Source organism: Canis aureus, chromosome 19 (genome assembly GCF_053574225.1).
Source record: "Canis aureus isolate CA01 chromosome 19, VMU_Caureus_v.1.0, whole genome shotgun sequence".
NCBI lineage: Eukaryota > Metazoa > Chordata > Mammalia > Carnivora > Canidae > Canis > Canis aureus.
Genome location: NC_135629.1, coordinates 11530107 through 11551867, shown reverse-complemented (window position 1 = coordinate 11551867; position 21761 = coordinate 11530107). Strand labels below are relative to the sequence as shown.

At 37.3% G+C, this 21761-nt stretch overlaps 1 protein-coding gene and 1 pseudogene across 10 annotated transcripts in view; both read left to right on the top strand.

Annotated features, from left to right (window-relative positions):
- The window catches only part of GRM7 (glutamate metabotropic receptor 7), an 836468-nt gene that overhangs the window by 558257 nt on the left and 256450 nt on the right, over window positions 1–21761 (top strand). For all 10 annotated transcript variants that reach the window (XR_013357466.1, XR_013357467.1, XR_013357464.1 and 7 more), the window contains exons 6-7: window positions 6410–6610; window positions 16968–17107. Coding sequence is in view for 6 of the 10 variants with exons in the window: in XM_077857985.1 (XP_077714111.1) it covers window positions 6410–6610; window positions 16968–17107 (341 nt within the window). In the remaining 4 variants the exon portion in view is untranslated. The remainder of the gene's footprint in view (window positions 1–6409; window positions 6611–16967; window positions 17108–21761) is intronic.
- LOC144291052 (large ribosomal subunit protein eL30 pseudogene) lies at window positions 14037–15273 on the top strand (annotated as a pseudogene).

Genomic DNA, 21761 nt, shown 5'->3' with positions numbered 1-21761 from the left:
GGCTAGGACTTCTAGTACCATATTGAATAAAATGATGAAAGGTGATATCTTTGCTTTGTTTCTGATAGTAGAGGAAAATCTGTCAGTTTTTCACCATTGAGTATGATCTTAGCTGTGTTTTTTTTTTTGTTGTTTTTTTGTTTTTGGTGGGTTTTTCACATATGGCCTTTATTACACTGAGGTATGTTCCATCTAAGCCCACTTTGTGGAGAGTTTTTAATATAAACAGATATTGAATTTTGTCAAATGCTTTTTCTGTATATAATGAGATGATCATGTGATTTTTATCCTTCATTTTTTTGGTGAGGTGTGTCACATTGATTGGTTTGTGAATATTGAAAACATTTTTACATCTCCAAAATTAATACTACTTGAGTATGGTGAAAAATCCTTTTAATATTGTTGAATATAGTTTGCTAATATTTTGTCAAGGATATTTTTACCTATGTTCATCAAAGACATTGGCCTGTAGTTTATTTTATTTTTTAAAAATATTTTATTTATTTATTCACGAGAGACCCAGAGAGAGAGAGGGGCAGGGACACAGATAGAGGGAGAAGCAGGCTCCATGCAGGGAACCCGACGTAAGACTCGATTCTGGGTCTCCAGGATCAGGCCCTGGGCCAAAGGTGAGGCTAAACCGCCGAGCCACCTGGGCTGCCCTAGTTTCATTTATTATTTTGTTGATGTTGTCTCCTTGTCTTGTTTTGTTATCAGAATAATGCTGGCCTCCTGGGATGTATTTGGAATCTTTTCTTCCTCTTCAGTTTTTTTGGAAGAGTTTGAGAAAAGTAATTAACTTTAATATTGACTATTCTTTAAATCTTTGGTAGAATTCACTGGACTTTATTTTTTGATAGTTTTAAAACTAGCAATTTAATTTCATTACTGCTAATTAATCTGCTCAGATTTTATATTTCATTCTGATTCCATTTTGGAAGATTCCACTGCTAGGAAATTGTCCATTTCCAGAAAAATCACAAGACTTTAAAAGATAAGCTTCTTTGCATGCTGGAGAAATAAAAGATAGTACTTCAGAGTTTTCCTCATTTAGCTAATCCAGAGGCCCTTTTCTGGGAACATGTTGAGAAGGATAAACTCCATCCGAGAAAAGAGTATGACAACATCTCAGCTCATCAGAAAGATCGGAGGGATGAGCTGTTAACTAACAATTAACTGAAAATGTTCTTATTTTCAGGACACCTAGGTGGCTTAGTTGATGTTTGACTCTTGGTTTCGGCTCAGGTCTTGATTTCATAGGTTGTGGGATCAAGACTCAAGTTGGGCTCTGTGTTTGGCAGGGAGTCTGCTTAAAGATCTCCCCCACCCTCCTCACTAGAAAATGTGCACTCAAGCTTGCTTTCTCTCTCTCTAAAATAAATAAATCTTTAAAAAGCTGCATTTCATGGTGGTTTTGGGGGAGGATGATTAATGCTAGGATATTATAAAGTGCTATATGAATAATAAATGTAGCATTCATATGAACATGAAAAATATTGAGTATTAAGCTTCAGTTAAGTAGACAAACTACTTAATATGTCACATGGAGAAAACATAGGGTGACTTCAGGCTTGACTAACTCAAAACTGATTTATATTTTCATATATCTACCACATTTTTATGCTGTTATTTGTTTGCTGTGTAATTTCCTTAGGACCACAAAATGACCAGAGTAAATACAGGGTATGTATTCGGGCTTGCTTTTGATGAAATTGAGTACATCTCTTTCTAAGAGCAAATAAACTTTCTCAAGACTTCCCGATCAAATTCCTCTTATATCTCACTGGCTAGAATTATGCACCATGCCTGTTCTAAATCAGTCCTTGCAGAGGAAATTCTGCTTGGCTTAGGTAAATCAGAACCAATTCAAAAAGGCTCAGAGAATGTCCAGAATACATGGCTCTCTTTTTCTCTCCCTTTTTTTCTCCCTCTCCTTCTCTTTATCCCTGTCTCTCTCCTTCCCTCCATTCCCCCTCCTCCCACACACACATGTTACTGGTGTCAATATCTGAAGAGAACAGATTTCACTTAAAGAAAGAGAGGAGATAGTTGGCAAATACTTGTGTCTGTGACATTAGAGAAAATAAATTTTTTAATGAACTTTACATTTCTGATACTCTTGATTTATGGTTATATTTTTCAAGTCCTGGTAGCCTGAAAGAAAAATTTATCTCTTAAATCTTCTTAGAGCCTTGAATAAGCTAATGCGCCTGGTGTCTCTCCAAGAAAGACATAAAGCCTACAGTGTTCCACAAATAATATTATTTAAAATACTGCTATTATTTTTCAAGATATTCTTTCTGGGACAAATGTCTCTATGAATGCAATATTGAAATGATCTCCTGAATTATTAGTCTGAAACAGTTCCATAGTACACATTTTATAGTGGTCATAAGGCTTTCATGACTGCCTTTTTTAAGTACTATAAAAAATAACAAATTGGTGAAGTAGCAGGTTATAAAGTTAATATGAGAAAATGAATTGCATTGTAAAATAAGTATTGTAAAATATTAATGTAAGAACCTAGTTGGTGGGTTCACTGTAAAGTTCTTTCAACTTTGCACTATGTTTAAAATTTTTCATGATAAAAAGTTGAAAAGTAATAAAACCACAACAAATCAAAGAATAGCTTTTACATATACAACCAAAAACCAATGAGAAATACACAGCACAGAAAACTGTATTTAGAATAGCAAAAATAAGTGAAATATCTAGGTTAACTTTTCAAGAAACACTCAAAACTTTTGAGAAATAGTTAAACACTCAAGGAAGCAAAGTAGACTTGACCAAGAGGAAAAAGAAAGAGACTTACCTTCAAAAGATTTCTGTTCTAGTTTATTTATAAATACAGCATAAACGCAATACATATACCATCAAAGGTTTTTTTTTTCTCAAGTTATGTAAGTGATTAATAAGCTCATTTCAGTAAATAAAAACTACTGGGAAATTTGGGGTAATTATGTGTAGAAATATCTAACTCTACCAGTTATTCAAATATTATCCTTTATAATTGGTGCATGAATAAACAAACCAAGCAATGAAATAGATTTTTAAAATCTAGAGATAGAACTAATTACATATGGAAATTTAGTGTAGAATGAAGGCACCACCTCAAATCTATGACAGAAGATAAGCTGTTGTATGTTGAATGATATAACAAGTGAATGGCTATACTGAAAAAGATAAAATTTTGACTTATTCCTCACCCCATACACCAGAATACATTCAAAATAGGTCAAATCTCTCTTTTTTTTTTAAGGGAGAGAGAGAAAGAGCATGCATTTAAGCAGAAGTCGGGGAGAAAGGGCAAAGGGAGAGAGAAATCTTAAGCAGGCTTCACACTCAGCAGAGAGCCCAACATGGGGCTCAATTTCACAACCCTGAGATTATGGCTTGAGCCAAAATCAAGAGTCAAATGCTTAACCAATTGATCCAACTAGGCACCCCTCAAATATCTAACTTTTAAGAGCAAAGTTATATAAGTACTAGAAGAAGACATGGATGGAATCTTCTTTACTCTGAGAGCGGGAATTCATAATCTAAATGTTTAAAAAAAGCATACAATAATATGTTTAGAAAAAAAATTTACATCTACAAAATTTCATTTGGAAAATAAGTATGTAAAGAAAGTAAATGGAAAATGACCAACTGGGAATAAGATTTGAAACTTAATCTCAAGGAGTTCAAATCTCTAATTAATAAAAAACTTTTAAAAATAGACAAGAAGAATGCCTGGATGGCTCAATGGTTGAGGGTCTGTCTTTGGCTCAGGTCCCACATTGGGCTCCCCGAGGGCACCTGCTTTTCCCTCTGCCTCTCTCTCTCTCTCTCTGTGTCTCTCATGAATAAATAAATAAATAATCTTAAAAAAAAGGAAATGACCAACTTATTATAAAAGTTGGCTGGATAATAAACAGTTTACGGAAAAAAAATACAATGGCTCTTAATCATATGCACAGATATTCAACCTCCCCTATAGTAAGAAAAATGCAAATGAAAATACACTATAGAGGTATTTCTCGTATATCTAGTTGATTGACAAAATCAACTTTCATAATACACTTTGGTTGAGGTCCTTAGGGAATGAACACTCTTACCCTTTGTTGGTAGGAGAGCAAATTAGTGCAGTCTCACTCTAGCAGAGAATGTGTTAATATTTAGAAAAAAATACATATATCATTTAACAAAATCCCTCTTCTCTGATTCTACCACCAAAATAGGCAAAAAATTGAAAAACAATTTTCAAAAGTCTATTCATATACTTCTTAGACTGTTAGGCAAGATATTCTAAGAATGTTATCAGTATTATGGAACATAAGGCAAATGAATCATTACAATAGTATCAGTAAGAACCAGGTATTTCCTCATAAAAGAAAGGAGATAGGAGTGAAAGTGTGCCAACTTTAATAAAAAAATTATAGTCCTGAATTTCAATTGGAAGTAGCAATATGAATTTTTAATGAATTTTGTCTTACTCAAAGAAGAGAAATCCTGTACACACACTGAAAAGACCTAGATCCAATAATAGACAGTAAGCGTATATAAAACAGAAGTATCTGCCCTGTGAGATACTAATGTGTTCTCCGAAAAGGAAAAATACAAATTGAAGCAAATTTGGAAAATTGTGAAATTTTTTCTTATAGATTATAATTTTTTTCATAACATTAAATGCTTTGGAAAAGTCTCTCAGTAAAGAAATCTAAAAATATTTAATGCAGTGTCTATAAGGAACCTTGTATTTTGCAGGGGAAAGGTTTGGGGTTGTATAATTCCTCTTTTTTTTTTTTCACTGTAGAAATGTACCATAGAAAACAATTTGAGAAATACAGCTATGAAAGTGAAATGCAATTTGTGGATAATTATTCCTCCTAAAGGATCAAGAGGTCTAAAGAGAGTTCTTGGTGTTATGTACTTAATGAATGCATAACTTAATACGAATATTGTTTAGAATCTACTAAATACTAAATGCTGTGTTTGCTGTTGGGGATATAAAGGGGAAGAAATAAAAGAAAAAATTCTGGTAAACTGGTAGAGCATTAAAATATAGTGCTACTATTTTATAATACTTGAATTTTTTCATGAAAATCCTTAAATGGGACTGAGGGACTGGAGTGAAGGCAACCATTGCTTTAACCATGAAGAAAGAATGAGATTGTGATGAGTGACAGCAAGGAGGCAGGATGTTTCTGGCAAAGTCAAGAGCATGGGTAAATATAACTTAACGTTAGAGTTAATGGTGTATTCAGGAAAACACACACACACACACACACACACACACACACACACACCCCATATCTGTCTGGAACAACAACAAAATATAGGGAATGCTTTGTGTAGGGCCAATGTAGTAAGAATGTGAGCTTTGGACTTGGACAAACCTGAGCTACCATCATCAGTCTACTTGTAAATGGTCTTGGGAAGTAATTTAATCTCTATTAAGGCTGACCTTTCCTATGTGTATAGTGAGGATAAATAATATTCAACTCACAAAGTAAGAATGAAATAAAAATAATATATGCAAAGTTTCTAACACAATGAAGGGCACTTAATGTCAGTTTTTATTATTAGGCAGATGTGGGCAAAGTGATACATACTCTCATTTGTCAAGGGAAAGAATTTGATTTTTATTTTATAGGCAAAGGAGAACCATGGAAGAATTCTGAACATGAGGGTGAGGTGATAAGCTCTGTTACTTGGAAATATGAATATGGAAGAAAGAATAGATGAAGTGGGGCATCTAGCATCGCATCCCGATGGAAGATGAGAAGGGCATAAATGGGGCATTGATAGTGTGCCTGCAACTGTTCAGTGTTTACAGAGCTAGAATTGATAGAACTTGGCTCCTCATTAGATAAATGTGAGGGTGGGGAACAAGAAAGGAAGGAAGGAAAAGATGACAAAATTTCTAGCCTGAAAACCTAAGTTGCCAATAATACCAGCCATTGAGCCAGACAAAAGATGGAGTAGGTATATAGAAGTGTATTGAAATCAGGTGTAGAATTCAGTTTGTTTTCTATCATTTTCCTTTTGGTCTATCACCTCTTTAGAGTGAGTAAGCTCTGAAAATTTGAATATTACAGTCCAGCCTCTAATTCCAGCAACCCCTTTATTCCATGGAACCACTATATTTGAACAGTATGTTTATTGGCTTTACACAAGCCATCATTGTGATCTTTTGGAGTGTCATTCTGAAGTTTGTCTAATACATGAGACAGGTTAGTCCTACCAAGTCAAACATGAAACACTATTAAAACAACTTAATATGGTAGCCAAATGTAGATATGTAGTTTGCACTCTTGTATTCCCCCAGAACATTGTTTGCTTTAAGCATAGTTGAAAGTTAATGCAAATTTAGATGTTTACTCAACACCAGTCTTTGTGTGTGTGTGTTTCTTGTTTTAATGTGCAGGACAGGAGAGAATTGGAAAAGATTCCAACTATGAACAGGAAGGTAAAGTTCAGTTTGTGATTGACGCAGTCTATGCGATGGCTCATGCCCTCCATCACATGAACAAAGATCTTTGTGCTGACTACCGAGGCGTCTGTCCAGAGATGGAACAAGCTGGGGGCAAGAAGTTGTTGAAGTATATCCGCAATGTTAATTTCAATGGTGAGTATCCAAATATACATGATTTTTCGAATTCTAAGTGTTGATATTCTGGGTGTCTTAAGTAGTTAAATTATTGATTGCAAAGACCTGGTCGTTTTTATGATTTCAAATGGTGGAATCAACATATGAATGATGAGTAAATGAATGAATGAGTAAATGAATATTGGAAAGTTATGGTTTGTCTTCCTTTTCCCAAAATAGAGAGATACTTGCAGAAAGCCAGATTCTTCCTCAGTATATAATTAGGAGTGAGAGGGGAAAGAGGAAAGAGAAGGGACAGTTTCTCCAGGTGTCTAAGTCAATTGAAGTAATGAATATAAGTTGCTACAACAACCACATCCTAGATTATGCAAATTTCTATTAGAAATTAATTGTTAACCTAAAAATGTAGTTAAAGATGGGTGGGGAAAATGGGCAAATAGAGTAAAAGGCATGAAGGAGAAATACTACTTCTCTGATAATACCTTTCATACAGTGTTGACTCTTACAAACTTTTGAACATTTCACGTATCAAAAGCTAAAGAAATATTAAAAATAAACTTGAATGTGGGTTGAATTAGTCAGTTTTCCAGAGAGACAGAACCAATCGGATATATATGGATATACAGAAGATATTAATTTATAGGAATTGGCTCACACCTTTATGGAGAGAGAGAAGTCCCTCTGTCTTCAGTCTACAACCTGGAGAACTAGGGAAGTTGGTATTGTAACTCAGTCTGAGTGTAAAGACCTAAGAATTGGAAGGCTTCTGCTACAAGTCCTGATCTGAGTCCAAAAGCCAGACAACTGAGAGCACTAGTATCTGAGGGCCAGAGAAGGCACCCCTCTGTCAAGTAGAGACAATGAATTGGCCCTTCCCCTGCATTTTCACTCTAGTCATGCCCTCAAGAGACTGAATGATTGCCCCCCTCACCTTGAGGGCCACCTGCTTTATTCAGTTTACCAATTTGAATACTAGTCTTTTTCAGATACAGCCTCACAGACACACCCAGAAGTAGTATTTTACAGGCTATCTGGGCATCCCCAGTCAAGACAACACGGAAAATTCACCATCACATAGGTATAACACAAAATTCAATATAGACAGTAATAAATAAACTTCACTGTGTTACAAATAAGCAATGTAACCACCCTGAGGGGTTTGAGGAACAAAAAATGAGCTCAGGTAGGTTTGAAAGATGGTTTTTGACTAAATGCCATATAAGACTAAAGATAAAAATAACTATACGCAATTATTGTACAATAGCTAGTAAACTTGTGGGTTCACAATTAGGAAACTAATATATGTGAGAGGACTCAGAGAATAATGAAGTATATTATGGATAATTAGAGCCAGGTTTTTACTGCCAGAGAAAGAAGTTACTGGTAAGAATAAGAGAAAACTAGAAGAAACCTTGTGTTATGTTTGGGTAGGAGGTACCTGCATGAACTCATAGCTGCTTTTTTAAAAATATATATTTATTTAGAGAAAGAGAAAGTGCTTGAATAAGGGGAAATGGGCAATGGGGGACTGGCAGAGGGAGAGAATTCTCAAGCAGATTTTCCACTGAGCTCAGAGCCTGATGCAGGGCTCTATCCCAGGACCCTGAGATCATGACCTGAACTAAAATCAAGTTGGATACTCAACTGACTGAGCCACCCAGGTGCATCAGAACTCATAGCTTTTAATATGCATGCAGATAGGTAGATACAGGAATAGATATGTGTATGTTATATATGTGTACATACCTATGTTGCCTAGTACTCTCCGCTGAAAGGGCTAGGAGCATTGACACCCTGATAGAAAAGATGACACCTAGTATCCACATCTTATTTATATATATACATTTTCCAGTAAAAAAAAAAATACCTCTTTAGAGTAACTTGATTTAAGGACCAGGGCAGCAAAAGTACAAGATGAGTTTGAAGCATCATGGTGTGCCAGAAAGTAAGAAAGTGCTCAAAAACTGATGGGATCATGTTGAAAGAGCACTGGAACCAACTTGAGGGAGACCACACTTGCCAATTTGAGGGCAATAATGGATTAAACTTACAGAATGAAGCAAACATCAGTGAGTCTATACTGATATAAATAAGTGATTGAATTGAATACATAAATGCAGAATAAGAAATATAATGTCATGACAGGCAGCGGTACAATGTTACCATTAATATGGACCTCCAAAAAAAAAATTATGGACCTCCGTATTAATTGTTCCAAGCAGGAATCATCAATGGATACTAAAATTATTAAGATAAATTACGATAAGAAACAAGATATCTGCATGCTCTCAAAGTATCTTCCATCAAGAAACATTAATTACAAAGGGGAAAAGAATAACTCAAAAGTGGAGAAACTTGGAAGACAGCACCTTAACCAAGTAATCAAAGTTAACATCACAAAAAAAAAAAAAAAAAATCCCACAAAGTTAATATCACCAATAATGAAATTTAGTGACATCACTTACCTTTCATACCCTACGGAGGTTACAGCATCATTTCTAAGGTCTTATTGCCAAAAATACATAGCCTCAGTCTATTCACCAGGGAGCATCAGACAAATCCAAATTGAAGGATGTTTTCCAGAATAAATGGCTGGTACTCTTTAAAACTGTCCAAGTCATGACAAAGTCAGAAGGAGGAATTATTCCAGACTGGAGGAAATTAAGGAATATTACTATTAATGTAATGTGGGAACACTGATAGATCCTATACCAAAGGACACTAATGAGACAATGAAGAATTTTTAATATCATTTTATTTTATTATTTTAATCATGATAGGTATACTTTTTAATTCCCATCACTTATTTAACCCATTCCCCTTGTCACCTTGTTTCTGGTAGCCATCACTTGGTTTGTGTCTCTTTTTTCTTCCTCTGCTCATTTATTTTGTTTCTTACATTCCACATGAGTGAAATCGTGTCAGAGAAAATTGAAAATAGCAAGATTTCATTCTTTTTTATGGCTGAAAAGTATTCCATTGTATATACATACCACATCTTTTTTAACCATTCATTTATCAATGAGCACTTGGGCTGTTTCCATAATTTGGCTATTGTAAATAATGCTGCTATAAGCATCGGGGTGCATTATCTCTTTAAATTAGTATTTTTGTATTTTGGAATAAATACCCAATATTGCTGGATCATAGACTATTTCTATTTTTAATTTTTTTTGCTGGACCTTCATAGTGTTTTCCACAGTGCCTGCACCAATTTGCATTCCTATCAACAGTGCAAGAGTGTTCCCTTTTTTCCACACCCTCACCAATACATGTTATTTCTTGAGGTTTTTGGTTTTTGCTTTGTTTTGTTGTTGTTTTTAAGGCCATTCTGATGGGTGTGAGAAGTTTTGATTTGCATTTCTCTGATGATGAGTGATGTTGAGCATCTTTTCCTGTGTCTTTTAGTCACCTGTATGTCTTATTTGGAGGAATGTCTAGAGTTCATGTCTTCTGCTCATTTTTTAATTGGAATATTTTTGGGGTCTTGAGTTTTAGTGGTTCTTTATATATTTTGGGTTCTAATCCTTTATCAAATGTGATATTTGCAACTATCTTCTCCCATTCCATAGGTTACCTTTCAGTTTTGTCGATTGTGAGAATTTTTTAAATTGCATATATTTCAAATAGTATTTAATCAATGTTAATTTCCTGAATTAGATCATTACATTTTGATTTGAAAAATCATCTTCTCTTCTTGTAAATAATAATCCATTTAAACCCACATTACTGCATCAGTCATTTAGGAGTTACCTCATAGCTAGATGGGGGGAAATCATAGCCAATTTTGAAACTAATAGTTTCTTAGTTAATATGGAGACAAAAATGACTACATATAAAACCAGAAAAACAGTTTAACTACAAATAATCTTTTTTAATACTTTCTTCTGATTCTACAGAATCTCCTAGAATCCATAATTAAATTCCCCAGAACTAAATGCATATAAATTTTATGATTTATCAAGCAGTACTGTTTATCATATGTGTTATGGTCAGTTTGGGCTTTGCATTCTGGTCTGTGGATATGCATAGCCATTCTTACCCTAGTAACAAAAAAAAAAAAAAATGATTTTGAAAATGTCTTTGGTGACTTTGCCCTGACTCTTCTTCCAGATAATGTCTGTGGACTCATTTGGCCAAGATGATCTTTCCCACTGATGAGCCAGAGTTGCTGAGCTTATGACTGGATGCAGGGTTCATTTTTATCAAATGATTTTTTTTAATCAAATGATTACTATGTGTCAGAACCTCTGCTAAGTATTTCACTTGCGTTGGCTTCCTTAATATTCAAAACTCCAAATTGTTTAGGTTCTCTTATTTTCCCTAATTTTTTTAAAGATTTTTATTTATTTATTCATAGAGACAGAGAGAGAGAGAGGCAGAGACACAGGCAGAGGGAGCAGCAGGCTCCATGCAGGGAGCTTGACGTGGGACTCGATCCAGGGTCTCCAGGATCATGCCCCGGGCTGCAGGTGGCGCTAAACCGCTGCGCCACCGGGGCTGCCCTAATTTTTTTTTTATAGATAAGGAAGTGATTCATAGGGAAATCAAGAACCATGATGTTTTAAGGCATATAGGTAGTGATGATGCTACATACTTGGTACCTGGGGTACCTAACTCCATAACTTGCTCCCTAGACTACTGTTTAAGTATCTGAGAAGAAGGGTTTAGTGCATCATTCCTGCTGACATCTTAGAATGGAGACTTTTTTTGCATGTTTTAGGGAGGATTTTTATTTTTCTTTGTCTCAATAAGTTTAATTGTCCTCTTATATTATTTTAGTTCAAAGTTTTTTGAACCTCTGGGAGTTTTGTTCCAGACCAGTAGAGTACAATTTAATAACTCTGAAATTCACATTTACCGAAGCATCATTTAGGAAATAAGAAAATGCCCTAAAAGTATTGTTATAGGTTCATCAGGTACTTAACCTCCTTTTATGCACCAAGAGAAAAGGTGGCTAATTTTGTCTTCATCACTTACAGCCATTTTTTCCTACATCCCAATGAGTGCAATGACCTGAGCCTAAATTTGGTTTAGTTATCTCTGTGTTGGCCCATCCAACTAGATGTCACTACTTGCTGATGTATATTTAACAAATTTGTAATTTCACATATCTAATCTTAGAGAATTGCTACATAGTGAAGTAGTTAAGTGTATCTGTATCAAGATTGGTTAGTTTTCAGAGAACAAATTGGAGTGGGGTATGTTTTGTAAGGAAGACACATCTCATGTGTTATTCTTGAAAAATGAAGTTAGCTTTCCTGTGTTGAGAGGTGAGATCTAAGTTCCCTCCCCCTTAATTGTATGTAAGCCTGTGATTAATGCCAAAGTGACATTACATGACTTATAAGGCATGAAAGTAATAGGGCCTCTGCCTGGTACTCTGGGGACATTAGTATTATGGAAACAGCTACCATGTTGGGAGGAAGCCAAGAACTGAAACAGGCCATGTGAGGGTATTCCAGCCATAGCCCCAGCTGAGATCCCAGCTGACAGCCAGCATCAATTATCAGGCATGTGAGCTTCAGGCTGCCCCCACTGACGTGAATGGACCAGAGAGGTGATGTCCCTGCCGAGCCCAGCTCAAATTTCAAAATACAGGTCGTCATTATTTTGAGCACTAATTTTGAGGGTGGTTTGTTGAGCAGCAATAGATGATTAAACACAAATCAATGCTGTGTTTCTGGACTCTGTTTATGGAGTGGTAAAATGAGAGAAAAATACTTCTAAATACCTTGATGCAAAGGACTCTTTTGTCATCTGGGCAGTCTAGATCCCAAATCCTTCTCTGCCCTGGAAAAAAGGAATTTCATTCAGACACTCTAATTCAGTAGAGTATATTGAAGACAAATGCCTTCTGGCATCTGGCTTCCTCTCAGTACCCCAGCTTGGAAGGTGGGTTTATTTCCTTCACGATGATACACTAGTGTTCTGGCCCCGAGACCTGTGGAAATTTCTGCAGGGGATCACTTCTCTCTCTCTCTCTTTTTTTTTTTTTTAAGATTTATTTATTTATTTATTTATTTATTTATTTATTTATTTATTTATTTATGAGAGATACAGAGAGAGAGAGAGAGGCAGAGACACAGGCAGAGGGAGAAACTGGCTCCATGCAGGGAGCCCGATGTGGAACTCGATCTCAGGTCTCTAGGATCAGGCCCTGGGCTGAAGGCAGCGCTAAACTGCTGAGCCACCCCTGCTGCACTAACTTCTCTTTTGATAACTTTTTTTCTCTTCTCTGGACTTCTTTGATTTTTTTTTTTAAATATAGTCTTCAAGTCTTTGTTGAACATAATCCCCTTTATTCTCTTTCAAGAAGTTGAGGGATGCTGTTAAATAGGAGCTATGGCAAAAAAAAAAAAAAAAAAAAAACACGCAAAAAACCATGGAAATAATAAGCCAGTTGCATTATAGAATTTATCAAAAAGGTCAAAGCCACACAATATGCTATTACAAGCCATCACTTAGATAAAGTATTCAGCTCTTCTGCCTTAATTTTTTTTTTTAAGCATGAACTTTAATGAGAATGGAAAGGGCATGGCAAGAATCATTTCTCCTAACAAAGATTGTAAGAAGAGAGAAAGATTAGGCAGTGTGTCCCATTTTGATGAATATTTAGCTGGTAAGCTAGAGATCCTTTGGAGCCTCAGGCCTCCAATATTCTTGCTCTCTCCTCTCAAAGACTAAGAAAAGCTTAAGTCATGTTATTTAATGAATAGAAGCTGTAGAATTACAGCAAAGCATAACATGAATCCTAGTATCCAATGTGAAAGAAAAGAAAGGTGAGCATATGAATGTTAATATCTTCCTGCAAAATGATAGGATTCTCATTTTCTTGCTAATAACCTGTGGAATCCAGATTTCGTTTCTTCTCCTTATACAGAGAAGGCTCATTGAAAACAGAAAGCCAGTATTAAAAAGCTGTTTTTGTTATTGATGTTGTATGTGGTTGACTTTTTTTTTCTTTCTCCCTCTCTATACTGGAAAAGCTTGTGTTGATTAGCATACAGAGAGGGCTTAAGAGCTTTCTGTTGTGATAAAATTGGGTACCTTTCTGGGCTCTGGGGATAGGGTTCAGGTAAGACGTAGGAGGAACAAATTGAAATGGTGCCCTTGGCCACACAAAGATGCACCCACTCACTCGAATTAGTGGGACCACAGCAATGTTCTTCATTGATCAGTGCTTATCCTCAGAATGGGCTCTAGGCTATTCTTTAGAAAATGAAAAAAAAAGAAAATTACACTGATGGAGAAATTCAAGATACCAGTTAGGAGAGACAACTTTGGTGAATTAAAAGACAGTCTGAATATCTGAAGGCAGATGTTCTGGTCTTGAGATATCAGCAAATAAAACAATGATAAAAAGGAAAGTCTTTCCTTTCTCACTCTCAGCCATCTTGGCATCTACTCTTGGTTGGGGCCGCCTCTAATCTAAGGCAGAAAGATGGTGGCTACGAAGAAGATGAAAAGATCACTGGAGTCGATCAACCTAGGCTCCAATTTGTTATGAAAAGTGGAAAGTGCATGCTGGAGTACAAGCAGACTCTGAAAATGATCAGAAATGGCAAAACAAAACTAACCATCCTCACCAACAACTGCCAGTCTCTGAGGAAATCTGAAAGGAAGTACTATGCCCTGTTGGCCAAAACTGGTGTCTATCATCACTACAGCAGTAATAACATTGAGATGGGCACAGCATGTGGGAAATACTCCAGACTATACACACTGGTTATCATTAATGCAGGTGATTCTCGTATCATTAGAAGCATGCCAGGACAGACTGGTGAAAAGAAAATGACACAAAATTTCTCTTTAATAAAACTGGTCAGAGCTTGTTTTAAAAGCAAAAACATTAAAAAAAATCATTACTATCTATTGAGCATTTGTTACATAAAACCCATGGAACTCTGCGGTTTATATACTGTATTACTATTACATTTAATCCTCCCTAACCTTATTAGAAAGGTGTCCTTAGGGACAGTCAGAAGCTGAAGGAGAGGGACACCTAGGTGGCGCAGTGGTTGAGCATTTGCCTTTGGGTCAGGTCATGATCCCAGGGTCCTGGGATTGAGTCCTACATCAGGCTCCCCACAGAAGATCTGTTTCTCCCTCTGTCTATATCTCTGCCTCTCTCTGTGTGTGTCTCATGAATAAATAATTAAAATCTTAAAAAAAAAAAAAAAAGCTGAAGGAGAATGAATAATGTGATAAAGGTCACACATAAAAGGCAGTTCCTGGAATTTAAACCCCTTCTTGGGGATTCCAAAGCCAGTTACTAAGCACTACTCTAGTTAGCTGAGTCACTCAGGCAAGGAACTTCCCCTTTTGAACCTCAGTATACTTTGTCACCTGTAAAATTAGGAAGTTTGATGTTCTGTGTCCTCCAGCTCTTTATTAGATTCATATTGCTACCTTTAAAAATGCCATAAATTTAGTGGTTTAAACGACATAAATTTATGATTTTAAAATTCTCTGGTTTGAGAACCACAGGTCTCACTGGGCTTTATTAAGGTGGAGACAGGGCTAGTTCCTTCTGTAGGTTCTGGGAAAGAATCTGTTTCCTTGTTCTTTCTAGCTCATGAGGGTCACTTGTCCTCCTGGGGTCATGAACCCTTCCTCACATCACTCTAATGTCTCATCCTTTGATTCCTGTTCCCTCTTTCCTATAGGGACCATTGTGATTGTACTGGGCTCACCCAGATAACCCAAGATAACTCTTCCCCCATCTCATGATCCCTAGTCACATCTACAAAAATCTTTCATTCTGTAAGGTAACATTCACAGGTTTTGAGGATTAGGACATGGAAATATTTGGGGAGCTGTTATTGAACCTACCATGAGCTCCATTTTTTTTTTTCATTTTCAATACCAAAGAGTCATAAAATCTTGTGCTCGATTATTGTAGGATAGTATGGAGTTCTTTAGCTGTTCCTGTATCCTGCCTATATGTTGGACTCCCTTTTCCACTAGAGGTAACTATACCTCTAGTTTGTAATTTTGTATGTCTCGGATGACCTAATATATTGTCACTCTGTCGGGACCCATTTCCAACTTTGTTCTTGTGTTGAGTGTGTGGCCATTCAGCATCACACCTGCTTCCTTAAGTATAGGTGCCCTTTTTGTAAATACTGTTTTTAGCATGTTTTCTCTCTTTCAGTTAACATGCCTTTTTTTTTTCTATCCATGTTATTAATGTAAATAGCATGTTGGCCCAGCTTCTACAGAAACTAATGACTTTGCTAACCAAATGCACAATTTTGCCATCATTAGGATCTTAAATTTATAATGAGGATTCTCAACAGGGCTTCATGCTCATTACCTGACTTTACCCTACCCTCTCCAACAAAAAACAGCAAAATGAACTTCTGTTCTTAGTGATTCTGTTTCAGCTTATAAATGATCCTTAACTTCCTTGTGAAAGATGGGAAATAGATCATTGTTTTCTCTGGAAAATATCAATCCAGTATTAGAGAGCAGATACCAGTCACATACCCTGAGGCCAGGTATTTATCCTATTTCCAAGGGATCAGGAGAGAAACAGCACACAGCTTGCCAACTTTTGATGAATCCTTTGTCACTGTTGCTGAAAGTAACCCAAACCCACATCTTTCAGTCGCTGTGTACGATCTGTCCGTTCTTCCATTTGGCTAATAGTAAGGAGCTTCTCACACACATCTTTCAAAGGATACACTCTCTCTCTCTCTCTCTCTCTCAATAAATGTATTAGTCCTTTAAGTTGACTTCAATGTCCAAATCTGCCAAAATAATGGGTTTCATCTAAGACCCTCATTTTAAAGAAGACCCACATAGCAGATTAAGAAAAAAAAGTAACATCTACTAAATCCTTTCCAGGTATGTTGCTATGCATTTTGGACTAGTTAACATATAAATGAGAAATAATCAGCAACAAATATGTTTAAATGCAATCAATAGCCAAGTACATATTTAAGTAAACTTTTTCCTTTGGTTGTTTTTTAATTCTCTTAGATTTCCTTTTTAAAATGTATTATCTTTGAAATGGTTCTTTACTAACCACAATTGATAATTAGGTGGAAACTAAAATAATAACACAACTTAGGGTGGCCTCATTTAACACATTTAATGTTCTTCACAAGGAGAAAAGATTAGCATGAAATACTACAAAATATTGAGAAATAGAACTGTTCAAAGCAGGGAGCAGCTCACCTTTCAACCTTCCCTAGGAAGCATCCACTGGCCATAGTTACACATTGCCCATTTAGGGGGAACCTATTAAATAATGGGGTATCTACTAGGTACCTTGCTCATCAGCAGGTCTCCAGACCATCACCCACGGCATAAGAGGTAGAAGGAATCTCTATTATAAAAGCTGGCATTTTTTTTTTGTCTTCCTCAGGGAGTGCAGGCACCCCAGTAATGTTTAACAAAAATGGGGATGCACCTGGGCGTTATGACATCTTTCAGTACCAGACCACAAACACCACCAATCCCGGTTACCGTCTGATCGGACAGTGGACAGACGAACTTCAGCTCAATGTGAGTATTACTTGTTCCTCTTCCTTTGCTGACGTGATGAGTGAACAGGCTTCTAATATGCTCAATTAGCCAAATGTTCTTGTTTTTAGGTTTGTGTGGATATACAATTGCATATTCATCCTGTTACAATCATGTGTAGGGCTTGATAATCCATAATAATAAAAGAATGATAGTGATGATGATTGTGATGATAAAAACATACTTTGAATTTGTGCTGGGCATTATACTCAGCATTTAGATGAATGGTCTCATTTGACCTGAGGCTTGAATTGTGTAATAAACAAGTTACCTGCTAGTACTTTAAAATATCTTTCTCTTTAATGTCTGTAACCAACCCCTCTTCCTGTCAAATGTGACCTTGAGTAAGCAGCCACTTCCTTTTGCAAAGTTAGATAAAAGTGCACCAGCCAGAGATCATCAGGAGCTCTTCTGTAGTCAGACACAAGTTTTACACTCACTCTCTCTCTCTTTCTCTCTCTCCCTCTCTCGCTCTCAATAAATGTATTCGTCCTTTTAAGTTGACTTAAAAGTGTCCAATTTTGCCAAAATAATGGGTTTCATCTAAGACCCTCATTTTAAAGGTTGTCATTTATTTTATGTTGGGGGCTGAGGTGGGTGATTTTAAGGACGTTTAGGGAAATGAGAGCTACTTTTGGTTTTGGGTCCTCTTAGGAAATAGACACAAGTTGATAGTAGTATGTCTTGATGATTTTTGCATAGGGGATGAGTCACTTAAAACAGAAACAATGGACACTTTAGAGAACTGAAGAAGGGAGATGCTATTTTTGTGGTTGCCGAGTATCTTTGTTTCTGTCTAATTTCAGACCCAGTTGTGGATTGACCTTGCTTTTGTCTCATTCCACCATATTTAGTCATTGAATGGCTTTGTCTGATTATCATTTATATTCTGCTGAAGTTGTTTATGTTCTGTTTAGAATGTGTCTGCTTCCATGTTAGCTAATAGCCTTCTGGCCATTTAAAAAAAATGTTTTAGTTTCTTAATATTTCAGGTTCAACATTTAACGGTGTGCTTCTCGTAATATTTGTGCCCTACTTGAAATCATTATTAATTTAAATAAATACATCAATCTTCACAGAGAGTAAAGAACATGAGCTATGGCATCTCCACTCTTGCTGAGCCAGACATAGCTGGGGCTCAGCACACTATGCATCCCATGATTTTCCTCTCCTGGAAGGGATCCAGGACCCCAACCACCTCCCCAGCCTGGTGGTTGGGGTCCTGGACCCTAGTGCAGCAGAAGTCAGAGAAGGAAGGGTGTTGCAGGACCTCTGTGCTGAGGTGTACATGATAGGGTTACACTTCCAGAGGTTCTGCATCAAGTCCCTTCCTGCAGTGGCATCATGGCTGATTATACTGGGCAAGGCTTATAAATGAGTAGAACATCCCTGCTTCATAAATATTATAGTCTATACAGACACATGATTTTCTTTTGTCCAGAAGGTTCCTGAGTTACTCTGGGTTCTTCAGAGAAATGGGACCAATAGGATAGATGGTAGATAGATAGACTATAAGGAAATGGCTTCTTTAGTTACAAAGGAGGAGAAATCCCAAGATGTATAATTGGCAAGCCAGAGACCCAGGAGAGCCAGTTGTGTAAGTTCCAGTCTGAGTATGAAGTTGGGAAGACTGATGTCCCAATGGGAAGATAGGCAGAGAAGATTCTTTCTGACTCAGCCTTTTTGTTGTATTTCAGCTTTCATGGTTGTTGAGGTTGTTGCCTACTTACACAGAGGAGGGCAATCTGTTTTATTCACTGTACCAGCTTAAATATTCATCTCATTCAGAAACACCCTCACAGACACACCTAGAATACTGCTTAACCAGATGGTTGGGTACCCACCCAATGCACATAAAATGAACCATCCCAGGCCCTATCCCAGGAAATTCCTTCTAATACCTCTTACAAAGCTGAGAATTAGGCTGTTAGCTTTTATCAGTGTATATCTTGAGAAGGCACTTTGGAAATTATTGAGAGCAGGGCTTCTTGAGAGTGTAATACAGAATTAATGTCATAGTGGTAGGGAGTTTGGGCCATGGTTTCTCAGAGAGCATTGTTCATAAGTGGGGGATGAAGAGAGGGTTGTTGAGGCCACGGCAGGCCGGCTACCTCATTTGCACATTGCTCTGGCCTAGCAACATTTATACCTGTCCAGTTCTCCCTGTCCTGAGATCTCCCATCCAAGTGAGCTCACATAATGATTAGGTCCAAATGATTGTGATCTGGCATCCAAGAATGGATGGAGCCAGACAGCAAGTACCAGCCATGGCTGGGATGAATGCTGAGTACTAGAGGCAAAGAAAAAGCTAAAATTATCCTGAGCTTAAAGCATACCAAACTTGTGAGCAAAAAGAGGAAATGAAAGCAAAACAAGCAAACAAAATTCAATAGGTAAACTCAAGGGGGTAGTAATCAAGGGGGTAGTAATCAAAAGCAGAATCAAAATAGCAGAGCCCAGCTTACATACACAGAGTGTGCTTTGAATGGGTGTTGCCTGTGGGGTACAAAGATGGATCAACCAGAACTAAAGAGAATCAAGGTCTGTCGTATACATGTGAACTGCTCAAGGCTAATTGTAAGACACACAAGATTATATAGGTGTGCTAATCTTTGCTAGCCTAACCCCCTGCACCAGTGTTAAAATCCTGGCATGTGTGATTTGTCCACGTGCAAAAGAATCCCAACCAGGCTTCACCAACTTCAGATATTACCTGGGGAATTCTTAAGCCCACAGTTTTTAAGAACCAACATCAACACCAATTTTATTTTTCTTTACTTGGTTTGCATTGTTTCCTTCATAATAATTGCATTTGATTAGTCATTTAGCAGGTTTTTGTCTCTTTGTATGTATGTATGTATGTATTTAAGGTTTTATTTATTCATTAGAGACACACAGAGAGAGGCAGAGACATAGAGGGAGAAGCAGGCTCCATGCAGAGAGCCCCATGCAGGACTTGTCCCAGGATCCCAGGATCACACCCTGAGCTGAAGGCAGAGGCTTAACTTTAGCCTCTGAGACACCCAGGCGTCCCTCATCTCTTTGTTTTTAATGCATCTCTGATGTGATAAGCATTTTAAGTGGCAGTGGGTACACAGAGGGGGGAAGAAAACAAATGGGGTCCCTGTTCTCAAAAATTGATGATCTAGGATTGGAAGTGCACGATACACAAGTAAACAGATGTGTATACAGAAATTTGAAAGTGTGAGAAGAGGCATGGAGCAAGGAGTATAATGGGGGTTGGAGAGAAACCTCCCGGATGAGAGGCCAGCCTTGTGGAGTGATCCACCAAGCAGGTCAGGAGGCTGCAATGGCAAAGGCATGACTAAGGGAGAGGAGGAGGTGTGGTAGGAGAGGTCAGTCATTGATAAGACACAGAGTGTGAAGTCCCTTGCAGGCTATGCTCAAACATTTTTCAATTTCATTCTGAGTGCATTTAAAAGCCATTGAGAAGTATTAAACAGAGGAATGACTCAATCAAATTTAGGAATAAAAAATTATTTTGTCTGCTAGGAAGGTGATGAATCGGGAGGGGCAAGACTGGCAGAAGAAAACCAAGTGTGAATTGATTTCAGCTGGCCAGTAAAATATGGGGACTAGTGAAGGCATTCTTAAACTGCAGCAAATAGCAGGATCATCTGGAGCCTTTGTGAATACACAATTTCTGGGCCCCACAGTCAGGATTTCTGGTTCATGTGATGTCTTTCTTGATCGAATGGGGGTAGCGATGGAGGGGAAGCCGGTGCTGCCTGCTGGGGGAAAGGATTCCCCAGAGGCAAAACAAAGGAGATAGAAGTTTATTGCATACACCACAAGGGAGTGGTGGTTAGGCCAGCAAAGGAGAGCCTGTCTGCAACCAGCAAAAAAAGTGGGTAGGTGGGAGTTGTTTTTAAAGGGGAAAGGTGAGGGGGTATGGGGACATATGGAACCATGCCTGGTTGTTAAGTAACCCATTGATCAGGTAGGGCCTATGGATATCTTGAGGTGGGTCCCCTGATAGGCCTGTCTCTATTCCACCAGGGACTTGTTGGGGGCCCTTTTGCCTTGATGGAGTTTCGATCTTCTGAAAAGCATCCTCTACTCAGAAGGTCTCCGAGTGGGAGGAGGCTCACATACTTGCTTTTCTAAGAGTCCGTGTGTGATGCTGATGGCACTTTGGGATCCACTGGCTTAGAGTATGGTAATGGCAGTGCTATGAAATGAGTAGAAACATGTGAGGGTTGCACATATAATGTATGTGTGTATATATTTATATATATGTATCTTAGAAGAAGAAGAATGTAATGTCGTGATGCATTCGGTGTTCGGATTGAAGGAAAAATAAGAATCAAAAGTGAACCCCATGCTTACAGCTGAAGTGGCTGTGTAGATGGTAGCCACATAAGATTAGGAAGGCTGCCCAGAGTGGGCGGGAGAAGGGGATAAAATTGAGAAGCCTAAATTAGTGTTCTTAAGTGTATGAGAGCTAAAATGAGCTGGATAAGTCTGAAGCTCAGAAAAGAGTTCTCCTTTACAGTTAATTAAAAAAAAAAAAAAACCCAACCAGTTGTTAACCTATAAATAACATTTAAATCCATTAAAGAAAGAAAAAAGAGAATAGTCAAGAACCTAAGGTCTTGAAAGCCTCATAGGAAAT